The sequence below is a fragment of the Neolamprologus brichardi genome, chromosome 10 (genome assembly GCF_056152115.1).
Source record: "Neolamprologus brichardi isolate AB-2024 chromosome 10, ASM5615211v1, whole genome shotgun sequence".
Classification (NCBI taxonomy): domain Eukaryota; kingdom Metazoa; phylum Chordata; class Actinopteri; order Cichliformes; family Cichlidae; genus Neolamprologus; species Neolamprologus brichardi.
In genome coordinates, this window is record NC_142113.1 from 32,189,636 (window position 1) to 32,202,017 (window position 12,382).

Below are 12,382 nucleotides of genomic sequence, written 5' to 3' on the forward strand. Positions count from 1 at the left end.
CAAGTCTGTTCACCTGCACCTAGAAACACAAGTCTGTATCTGCGGCGCGATGTCACAAACGTCAAACCGCTGCTCGGCTTCATTACACGTACTAAAGAAAGAATCAGCTGATCAAAACCAGCTGACTACGATCACGGCGTAAACGTGCTGAGCTCAACTGCTGTCCAATCATTTCTCTGGAAAACTGCTCTGGGTCTAACATCCTGGTCTCTTCCTGTCGAGCGTCAGCAACAAACTGATTCCCAAAAGCTTTTTTCCTGTTTTATAGTTTGTTTTTCACGATGCTATGACCTTGACCTTTGACCTCACTGTGAAATTGAACACCTCAGTTTATATTTATAACATCTGATTTCACCTCTGAGTTAAACGGGATCAAAAACTGACCCAAAAAAGCTGAAACGTGATTTCAAAAACATATTTAAAGCGTCTTTGTTGACGTTTGTTTGTTTTGCTTCTTTTCTTTGAATAACTGAAACGACTGTTGACAATAAAACTCCTTTTTTGACTTCTTCATCATAAAAGTCGTCCTCGTCTCTCCACCTCGGCCTCTGGACGACGAGCTAATTAAAGCGTGACGGCTCGTTGACACGAACGCGGCGCACTTCCTGTCCTGTTACATCCACCAAACTCGGGAGGAGACTGAGAAGCCGACAACGCTCAACTCGTGGTGTTGAGCTTCTTACGGCACTGATTTTAAAAAGAGCAGAATAACAACACAAACGTTCGGCCGCTAAAGGTAGAATATTTCCATCTGTCGACCGCTGAGAGCGAGCAGAGAGAAATCTGTCCCACTAACGAGAAATGAACCACAACACAAACATTTAACAAAAACACTCCACTGAACTATCCACATCATTTTTATGCATCCTTATTTCTACTTTGTCTTTTTATAAATAAGGTAAAATCAGTGACACAGAGCACTGAGTCCGTTTTACGTTCCCTTATTTAACGCACTTTTATGTATTTCCTGTTATTTCTGCCCATTTGGTTTAACATATCCAAAGCCTGACTTCTGTCTTGAGCTTTTATTTTGAAAAAAAACTGTGGAAACTGAAACTTCAGTCTCACTTCTGCAGATTCTTCCATCATTCTCTGAGTTATCGTAAACTTTAAAGACGTGTTGATTATCTTTAATGAGCTCAACGAGAAGCACGAACCTCTTGAGCTGCGTGTGCAGCATGGTGGCGAGGCGAACGTTCTCCTCCAGCTCTCTGACCAGCTTGTTCCTCTTGCAGTGAAGACGAAGCCTGAAACAACAAAAACACAAAGACGCCGTTTAGTTTCTGCTGTACAGAAAACAATCGATGCCGACAGCAGCTCCTGAACGCTACACAATCTGCAGCAGAGATCTACAGCCTCGGTGCAAACAGACGTCTTCTGTTTCCTGTTCGTCTCTGTTTTATTTAAACCTCGCCATCAGGATCAGGACACCATGGAGACACCGCCATCTTCTCTCCGCATGTTAACAACTAGGGATGGGTATCGTTTAGGTTTTATCCGATACCAGTACCAAACCGGTACTTTTGAAACGGTGCCGGTGCTTAAAGAAAGGAGAACACAAACTTTGTCCAAAAACCTCTCATGTTTAACTGTTTTCCACTTTTTCTTTGGTCATTTTAGCCTTTTTGTCCAGGGTGAAGGGAGTATCTGCCATCAAACAAGAAGACAGCCGCATGTAGCTATGATGATGTTTGCTAGTTCACCTTACATGCATTAATGTAATAACGTGGTTAGCCTACTCAACGTAAATTACACACAAACAACATTAAGCTACTCACGCAGAGAAGAACGGCTGCTGCTGCATCATCATCCTCATCATTTCTGCTACACTGGCAGGGCTAGGGGCCAGGACTCTCCTCTTCGGGTTTTTGGGGGATGTTGCTAACTCCGGGTCCGATAACAGGCACCACACCTGCAGTGGTTGCGCTCGGTGTGAGGTCTCGCAGCAAGCTATCAAATACGCTGCATTTCTCGGCTTTTTAAAAAACGCTATGCGTCGCCAGGTGTTTCATCAGATTTGAGGTGTTACCTCCTTTGACAGTATCACAGTATCAGCTTAAAGCACTTGTTGCAGCTGCTGAGTTTGCATCTTTTGCTGTGAAGTACAGCCAGACTTTGACCGTTTCGGGAGTTTTTAATCTGTAGCTCTGCTCTAAAAGAACGTACGTACCTGGACCCGCCTACTATCCTTGCAAAGGTAAAATGATTGGCTAGAATCCAAAGTGTATCACATCTCAGTAAAAAAAAAGCACAGAAATAAAGCTGCAAAATGTGCGCTGCTTTTCGGTCTGGTTACTACCGTTTATGTCAGAGGCACTCAACTAGTTTTAACTAGATTTTATTAGTAAATGTGTATTAAGGACATTTTAGGAGCTGCAGAAACCCTGCTGTCCACATGGAGGCAGACATGAGCAACATTCAGACGACTGAACCGCCCAAAATCTTTAAACCAGAACCTGCAGGTGTGTGTGTGTGTGTGTGTGTGTGTGTGTGTGTGTGTGTGTGTGTGTGTGTGTGTGTGAGAGAGAGAGAGAGAGAGAGAGAGAGAGAGAGAGAGAGAGAGAGCGAGAGAGAGAGAGAGAGAGAGAGAGAGCGAGAGAGAGAGAGAGAGAGAGAGAGAGAGAGAGAGAGAGAGAGAGAGTGTGTCTGTATGTGTGTGTCTGTGTGTGTGTGTGTGTGTGTGTGAGGGGGGAGAAGGTGGACTAAAAGAGGTTCTTGTTCTTTGTGGAGCCTCTCAGGTTACAGGAACAGGAGACGCGACACAAAGAGAGTCTGAGCTCAGGTAGAGTCTGACCTGAACAGGAACAACAGGAGTCCTGTTAGAGGAGGAGGAGGAGGAGGAGGAGGGGGGGTGTCTGTGGTATTCAGGAAATGTGAAAGTGGCGCTACGAGGCTAGGAGGGATGCAAGGGACTGATGATGAGGAGGAGGAGATTCTTCATGCTCCTCAGGGAGGGCTGACGTCTGTAAAGGTCAGCTGCATCACCAAGGACATAATGACGCTGTTTACACACACCTGTCATCACCTCTGACCTCCTTTACGCTGCAGCTGCTTTTTAGTTTCTGCAGATGCGTTCAGGAACTGAACCAGCAGCTCGGGCAGGTGATTGATGGGGCGCTGCGGTACCATCGGGCTCGCCACCGCGGATCGGCTCCCGGCCCTGCACCCTCTGCAAGTGCACGAGGTTCCTCATCGCTGCACCGTGCATGACGAGCAAAGGTAAATCACTCCACGCCGGAGTTGCATAACACACTGAAGCTTTCGACTTTGTGCTTTTTATACCGCCTCCAGATTACAGGAGGGACACCGAGGGAACCGCACTCACAGCGAGTCCTGCTGCAGCACGAAACCACAGGAGGAGGAACGGTTACCCGAGCACAAATGTCACACAGCAGGACGCTGCGAGCGATACGGACAACCTGCAGAGTATAACCTGCAAACCCAGACGCTCCCTGAACGCATCACCTACAAACAAAGTTTTGATAAAGTGCGTTTTCACACTAGTCAGGAAAAAAATGAAAGCCGCGGTGTCAGGGCGACGTTTCCCACGTGTGAGTAACGTTTCTCTGGGTTTTGAACTGTGATGTGTAGCATCCGCGCTCACCCTGCAGCACACGTTCTCATTACAGTCGTACATTCATCACCTTTCGGTCAGCGCCTTGCTCTGGTTGTCTCTGGCGGCCTGCAGGTCTCGCTCCAGCCGCTTCTTCTCGGACTCCAGCTTCTCCGCGTCGTTGGGCTGCAGCCGCTGCCGCGGGCTGATGTACTGCAGCTCCTTCAGAAGCTCCTCCTTCTCGTTGATGAGGATGAGGCGGTCCCGCTCCGGGTCCAGCAGCCCCGGCCACGCCTCGCTGTCCAGTTTGGCGATCTGCACCTCGATGGTGGCGATCCTGGGAGAGGAAACGAAGGAAACAGTTTCAGCTTTTTCAACAGAAATCGTCGTAAACAAACGTCACACTTTAAAATCACCTTTAAGCCCAGAATCAGGCAGATTATCAGGAGCAAACAGACTTTAAATGCACCGCGACGTCTCGCTAGTTTGATTATTTCTCACATTTTTGTGCTGAAGATCAGACTTTTTCATCTCAGAGATTCTGAGGGGTTTCCTTCTAGTATCCACCTCCAGCCTCATCGTTATCTAAGCTCTAAATCAGCTGACACGTGTGAGAGACAGACGGTTACCTTCTCTTGGCCTCCTCGTACTTCAGGCTCACGCGAACCTTCTCGGCCAGTTTGTTGCTGCTCGTCATGAACTGAATGAAAACAAACAAAACAACACGATGGAGGTTAAAACTCAACGTTTTACTGACAACACTCACTGAAAACTGTGGACAGTGTGAGATTCCACTTCCACTAATGTTACACAACAACAGCGTTCGACCATCTCGACACACCAAAGAAGAAGAAAATAATAAAGAAACTGGCTGTGGAGTTATAAGTAAACTGGATTATATTTGACAATTAACTCTTTAAAGCCGGTCAGAGCAGCACGCTCTGTTTTGCGTAACTATTTTTAAATCCCGGTAGCTCTGCAACCACGTGAGCTAGCGCAATAATTTTTTTTGCATATGAAACCGGAGGAAAATAAATTTCCTGTGGTGGGAAACTAGTTTGTGCAACTTTTTTGTATTTACAGTTTTGAGGGATAAGCCTCTTAAATTTCTCTAACTAGAAATATATGTTAAAAAAACAAAAACGATTTTCTATTTTGTAGTTTATTGCACTTTTTTTGCAATTTACGTAATTACTATGCACTTAATACAGACATATTATTAAAATCTGGGCTATAATGGTTGTATTGATGTATGTCAACTTGAAATGCTCCCAAAAATGGCTCCACAGCATGTAAAAATATAATATAAGCTCTGGCGGACTTGGTTCTATGGTAGGTCTTAAAGGGTTAATTGTGGCGAACAGTCATAATCAACGAGCTCGCGCGCTGGACGCGCTCCGGCTCAGGGCTTACCTCGGCGGGGATGTCGGTCTGCGAGCTGGCGTCGGAGTAGAGCCGCGGGATGGACAGGTCGGAGTTCGCAAGCGAGGTGCTGCTGCCCCACAGCTCCTGCTGCGAGCCCGAGTCCAGCCGGAAGCCGTCCTTCAGCACCGCCAGTTTCTGCAGGAACACGAGACAAACAGAGAGGGCGTCGAAGGTCACAGCACGAACCGCAGCGAGGAAAGAGGCGCAGAATCACGACATCATCGCAGAACGCTTAGCTGCTTAACAGCCACCATCATCATTATTATTACAATTATAAAACTTTAAAATCTGTGCAGATATTAAATGAATTACAATTTATATTTGTGACTGTTTACATTATTTCAGTATAAAAATCACAGAAATAAGACCATCGGATTCCACCTGCGTGAGGGGACATTCCTTTCAAATGCTCTGACCTTTGCCCTCGAGTCGCATTCGATCATCGAGGAACTGAGGCTGAGAATCATTTATGAACTGCAGCCTGTTTGCACAGAGCCGCTCGGTGAAAGCCGCTCAGGGCAAAGGGCAGGCGTGAAGGAGCAACTCCTTAAAGTGAGAAAGGAGACGCTGCTGCTGCTGCTTCTATGTTTGCGCTGCAGCCGCCAAAGCCGCCACGTGCCCTTTCATCTTTACGACCACGATGAAGTCTGCGGTTGGTTTTGAAGTGTGCTGAGGATTGCAGCTTATCCCTGCTTTTATACGGAGCAGAAAAATAACACTACACCTCCATCATTACAGCATTTACAGTCCCACAGTTTTATCTGCAGTTCCAGCTCCATTAACGCGTAAAACACAAATCTCTTTAAATCGGCTTCTCTGCAGATCTGTCAGCTGAATGTTGGCACTACCAAATCTCCAGTTTAACCACCTCCCGAAGGCGCTTGCAAAAACGGTAATTAGATTACCGTTACTTTCCGTAGGAACGCTGCGTTACTGCGTTACTAAAACCGTGATTTTTTTTGCGAGAATGTCTCATGACAGTGACGTAAGCGAGCGTGACGTTCATGACAACAGCTGTGTGCAGATCAACAATGGATCATATATGAGTGCGGGAGAGAGTATGAGCGTGCAGCGTTTAAAGCGTGGAAGTACTGACCTTACTTTGAGTTTGATTCATAAAAAGTGACAAAAACATTAGTGTCCGTTGTGCGTGGGAAGAAAACTTCTTTGTACAGCGAAAAAACCCCTAAACTTCCAAACAAGCACCGAGTAGCTACGACGTAATGGGAAACTCACAGAGAAACTGCTGTATCCTTCCACTGACCGCGGCACACCTGCACCAGGGTAACCCTCCGCCTACCCCACTCCTGCTTTACAGGTGAAAATAGAGCAACAGGACCGCTAGACTTTGACTTTATTTATTTTCTGCTGTGTTTTACTTGCATCTATTTGAAAGACTGAGTGTAAACACACAAAATATTTTATTTTATGTGCTGGAATGTGCAGAAAATAGGTTTAAATATTAAACAAATTTCTTCCAGTCAGAGAATGTTGCAGATAATTAAATTTTTGCTTGATGCATAAAGTTAAAAGATTAAAACTAATAAAACAAGTTTTAAAAAGAGACTTTTCCATTTTATAACATTTTGTATGATGATTATGTAGAAAAAGTAGAATTGGGCTGAAAGATCTATCACTTTATCACCTATTCAGGTTGTAAATCGTGTTTTTAAAAAGTAACTAAGTAATTAATTACTTTTGAAAATAAGTAATCAGTAAAGTAACTGGATTACTTTTTGTGGAAGTAATCAGTAATTAGTTACTGATTACTTTTTTCAAGTAACTTGACCAACACTGCCCAGGACCCACTGCACGAGCGTGGGATCTCCATGGACCCGCCTCCCCAGACCTTCACTGATCCACCAAACCGCTGAACGACGGTACAGGCAGCGCAACGTTCTGCAGACCCTCCCACGTCTGTCACATGTGCTCATTGTGTGGCCTCTGCAGGGTCCAGGTCACCTCACGCTAACAGCAGCAAAAAGACATCAGTGTGAAACTGTCCCTGTGGGTTTTGTGTCATCATTGCCCCTCTGGTTCACCTGTTGTTAACGTCATTCAGACGTCAACACCTCTGATACCAACTGATCACATCAGACTTCATGCAGGACTCCGATAAAACAGGGTTCCTTTAATATTTGTGTATGAACTCATATTCAGAAATAAATGTGTGGTTGTTGACATGCAGATATACGATGTGAACACACAGGAACAGACAGCCTGACAGACGGAGCTGTCAGCTGCAGATGGTAGAGGGGGAGGAGGAGGGAGACGGACAGAAGGAGGAAGGCAGCAGATTATTTATTATTGAAGACACTTTCCTCCTCCTACCTCCGAAGCAATCTGCAGTCACAGCACACCTGACGGTTTCCATCTTTATGTGCGTCGCAGCGATGATGCACTTCAAAGACGCACACGTCTGCACCCTCAGCTCCGTAAATTACCACCGCGTACGTTTTCAAGTCGTTGCATCAGAGCCCAAAAAACTACACATCAAACACTCGAAGTTGGTCTCAGTGCACACCTGTAAACAAACCCTCATCCTCTTCATGCAACTTTAATCCCCCTGCAGCCGTGGAGGAAATATGGACGAGTTAATACTGTGATGAAAGGACGTGGAGGAGCGAAGGGGTGCCGGGAGATACCGGCGTAGCTCGCCACGAGGCGTCATTCATGCAAAACAGAGAGCTGCAAACTGAAGCTGTGGGAGAAGAAAAGCAGACCGAGCGGCCTTTAAACGGCTCGACACATGACGGCCTGCAGGCTTTTTAAAAGTCACTTCAGCGTGAGTCACTGTGTACATAAGATACAGTACATGAAAACGAGATAACAGAGAGCCTGGAGCTGAACACAAGCTACACTTCGGGACTCGAAACCTCTTTAAAAATGCCTTAGATTAAAATTACGATCAACTGTTTGTGCAAACACTGATACCAGCGAGGAAGAATGAACGCTTTGTTCACGTTAACGACAATTAAACACGTCTGTTTGCTCCTCGAGCATTTCAGCAGCAGCTTTAACCACCGACTTCTCCTCGAGTCAACCGAGCTTTCCATCTCTGTAATCCAGCCCGCCGTCTTCTTTTTACCTTCAGGTTCCTGCCGCCGTCCCGTGGTCACCAACAGGTGGATCGCGGTCCAGATCTGGACGCAGGCGTCCATCTTTACGGGCCCAAGTTCTTTTAATCTTTTGTCTTTATGTTGGTGTACGTACAGACGAAACACAGACCGATGCTTTCTAACCGTGTCCATGTGATGCTGCTCGGCCAATCACATCAATTATACAGAGTGAAAACAGAAAAGCAGGAAGCAGCTGAGCTAGTTCACTGTAAACGCATCTGATGGACTGAAGAAAACCTCAGAGGAGCCTCTCCTCATCGTGTAAACTACTGAAACAGTTTAAATGTATGTTCTTTGTCTCCTCTTATATCAAGGATCACATCTGATATTCAAAGATGGGGTAATCTCCCCCTTTCTTTAATCGGTAAGATTAATGTTGTTAAAATGAACATCTTACCAAAATTTTTATTTTTATTTCAGTCAATTCCCTTATTTTTGCCGAAACATTTTTTTGTTTCACTGGACAAGATTATTGGTTCTTTCATTTGGGGAGGGAAGCCACCTAGGGTCTCTGAAACTTTGCTGCAGCGATGCAGATTTAGTGGAGGACTTGCATTACCTCATTTTTTAGCCCACTACTGGGCCGCTCACATCCATGAACTTTGCTACTGGCTAAAATCGTCTGGTTCCTCGTGGTGTAAATTGGAGCTATCATCACGTAAGGGCTCTTTGCTCTATTCCTCTTTACCCGTAAAACCCTCTCTGTACACTGATAATCAGGTGGTTCTTAACACGCTCAAAATCTGGTTTCAGTTTAGACGTCACTTTAATTTTGTCATGCCGTCTTCCTCGGCTCCTCTAAGCGACAACCATTTGTTTCCCCCTTCACTTTTGGACTCGACATTCTCAGTGTGGTGTGACAAGAGTATAAAACAGTTCAAACATTTATATGTGGATGGTGTTTTCGATGGTTTTCCCAACTTGTCCTCTCGTTATAATCTCCCTATTACCCATTTGTTTCGCTATTTTCAAATTTGAAATTTTGTTGCCAAGTGTTTCCCAGATTTCCCCTCTTTACCTCCAGAACAGCAGTGGGAAACTACGTTATCATTTATTCCTCATCACAGAGGAACCATTTCGAAACTCTATGATGCTATTCTGTCTTGTAGTAACCACTCTAATGTTAAGCTTAAGTGTACATGGGAAGGAGAACTAGGAATTCGAATACATGAGAAGTCTTGGGAACAGGCTGTAGCGAGGGTACGATCTTCCACCTCCTGTGCTCGTCTTGGACTTATTCAATTTAAGGTCATACACAGGGCGCATTTCTCTAAGTCTAGACTTTCTGAATTGTATCCAGAAGTGGAAAATAAATGTGATAAATGCCATGGTTCTCCTTGTCACCTTAGCCACATGTTTTTTCTGTGTCCTGAGCTACAAAGTTTCTGGCCAGGGTATTTTGCTATTATGTCGACTGTTCTTGGGGTAACTCTTCATCCTTGTCCTCTGATTGCTGTATTTGGGATTCCTGTTCGCTCACTTACACTTGATTCCACACAAAAGGATATTATAGCCTTCACATCCCTATTAGCGAGTCGTCTAATATTGTTGCATTGGAAGTCTGTTAAGTATCCTACTGTTTCCCGGTGGCTTAAAGATGTCATGTTTTTTTTAAAACTTGAAAAAATTAAATATACGTTGAGAGGTTACACAGCCAAATCTTTTCACAAGTGGCAACCCTTTATCTCTTATTTAGCTAGTCTAGAGGTATTGCCTGTTCAAATGTACTTCTGTTACTGTTATATTCCTCTAATATGTTTGATGATTGTGTTAATCTGTGTGGGACTGGGGGGGGGTCTTTGTTTTAGAATGCGTTGGTTTTTCTTTAAGGCTGTTTTTCTCTAACTGGACCTCCTTAAATCTTGGATCCCCTTCCTTTGGCCGAGCTGAGTCTAACCCTCAGACATTTGTATTTTTAATGCTTTACGTGAGCGCTGATGTTTCGTACCAGCCCGACGTTGCCTCGCGGTTTTAACGGCGTCAATCTCTCCCACTCAAAACCTGTCACGATGACGTAAACAGCTGCGCCGCAGACGTTCTCTTACAGAGCGAGAAGTGCCAATCACGTTCCTGCGATACAGAATGACACCTGATCGTTTTTTTATCAAAGCCTTTGACTGAACTCACACGGCGTCTGCTCCACGTCACTTTAAGACCATCGCCTCTGTCCTCGTCATCATGTGACACACGTGCACAGCTGTAATATGAACATACACGACTCGTCTAAACTGAACTCAAACCTTTAACCAAGCCAAGCAAGGTCCTGCATCCAAAAGTTCAGCTGCACATTAACATCGAGAGGAGGAAGAAAGACGATCCAAACGCCGGCGTGAAGCACATAGAGTCGCGGTAGCTCTGTGGTTTTATTTTGAAAGGTCACGCTCTGCTGAAACATCCTCACAGCTGTTTTGTTCCTGAGCTTCCACCTCAAAGTCTGATGTTTTTAACCGTTTATTGGTCCAAACTGCTTCTTCACGCAGGTCGAGGTAGATTCATCGTCTCTCCAGACGTCCCAGAGTAACTGTTAAGTCTTAAATAAGCCATAAATTACACGTGAAGCCTGCTGAGAGTGTAAATGTGAGAAGTCCAGGCTTCCAACCCAGGTTTACCTGCATGAGCTCCTGCTTCTCCTTCTCCCCGGAGCTGATGGCGTCGCGGATGGAGCGCACCTCGCTGAGGATGGCCTGGGCCTCCTGCAGCCTGTAACCGGACGGGCTGTTGGACACCTTCTGGTCGATCCTGGAGGAGGAAGAGAAAGAGGAGGAGTTAGGATTCAGATTGAAAACCATGTGAGCAGATGTTTGTTCACTTGATACAGGGACAGAGGAAGCTGCTCAGCGCGAGCAGTCTTCTCACCTTCGTGGTTTCCAGTAAAAACACATCACGTCAACATCTATCGGCTCTGACTTTTTACTCTTTGTGGCGGAGCGATACACATCAAGTGTAAATGTCATGACTGTAAATCGAGCTCCGATGAGCCGAGCTTTGATTTTCCCCCCAGTTTCGGGTACGTCGCGCCCCACAGGTGACCTCAAACGAGTCAGAACTGAGGAGGCCGACAGCGCCGCGCTCTGCCCTGCAAAAAATACCGTTTACTACTTCATAAATGTGTAACAGTCTTGCATAATTTCGATGGATTTATGAATCCTACGCCTTATTTCAGATTAAAAGACGCTTCCTCGGATGTAAACAGCTTTACTGGTGAACTCATAACTGTCACTGGTATGAATGAGTCACCAGTTTATCAGCCAACATGTAATCAGGCTGTTGACTACATCAAACCCTCTGCAGGAAACGGTGTGCGGTTTAGGCGCAGGAGCGTCGACCTGGACAGACACGCACACGCCTCCGGTGGCCGATCTCTGAATCGCTCAGGGAGGCGGATGAGGTCCAAGCTTCGCCTCGCTGGGTTTTTATTTGTTTCTGTTTTTGCTGTGAAACAGCTGATGGGACAGATGTTTTCAGGACATGAGTGAGTGTTTAATCCCTCCTCTAATCGGCCCACAGACCTTTCAAATATGACGGATGATTTATTCTATATTTTAATCAGAAATTAAAAATAAACAACACGCTCAGTCGTGGTTGATATTTTAAAAACCGAGTCAGTACGTGTCAGTATTTCCAACTCTAACTACGACGAGGGTCGACTGTTCAGGTGAGACGCAGGATCTCTGTCACGGCTGCGAGTGCAGCTCGGCTGCGCTCGGAGGCGGCAGCAGCCGTGTAAAGCCCGTCATCGGTAAGTCATGCATGCATCTGAACAACCGGCCCGTCCACATTCTTCAGAGAGGGAAGAGGGGAGGGAGGATCGGGCCGAGAGGGAGCGAGCGAGCGAGGGCCAAAACAAGGTAGAGCAGGAATGAGGAAGCGAGCGGGGAGGGAGGCACTTGTCTGTAACAGGCCGAGGGGACGAGTAATCCTCTGAAATCCCTCTCAGACATGGACTCATGTTCACTGAAAGCAGCGCTTCAGATCTAAACACACACACACACACACACACACACACACAGATATATAATTTATACAGGAGAGGAGTGTTTGCTGAAGTAGGAGGTCCTGCTCCCGTTTGGGTAAACACGCCTGACACCTGTGACCTCAGGGACACGTTTGGCCTCAGACTCACGTCCGCACTGAAACCTGCCACTTTAAGGCTGATTCAGGGTCACGAGCACGTTTGACCCCGAGTCCTGTCAGACGAGGGCGAGCAGCTCATGAAAATCACTGTGTGGTAAGTAGTGTAGTAAATTAATCAGCTGTAATCTTTAGGCTCCACTTATAATATCAA

At 45.8% G+C, this 12,382-nt stretch overlaps 1 protein-coding gene across 1 annotated transcript in view; it reads right to left on the bottom strand.

Moving 5' to 3' along the window:
* The window catches only part of wwc1 (WW and C2 domain containing 1), a 43,878-nt gene that overhangs the window by 13,313 nt on the left and 18,183 nt on the right, over window positions 1-12,382 (bottom strand). The window contains exons 6-10 of the mRNA XM_087847534.1: window positions 10,707-10,836; window positions 4,967-5,113; window positions 4,183-4,253; window positions 3,645-3,890; window positions 1,158-1,247 (exon numbers count right to left, since the gene is read on the bottom strand). Of these exons, the coding sequence (XP_087703660.1) occupies window positions 1,158-1,247; window positions 3,645-3,890; window positions 4,183-4,253; window positions 4,967-5,113; window positions 10,707-10,836 (684 nt within the window). The remainder of the gene's footprint in view (window positions 1-1,157; window positions 1,248-3,644; window positions 3,891-4,182; window positions 4,254-4,966; window positions 5,114-10,706; window positions 10,837-12,382) is intronic.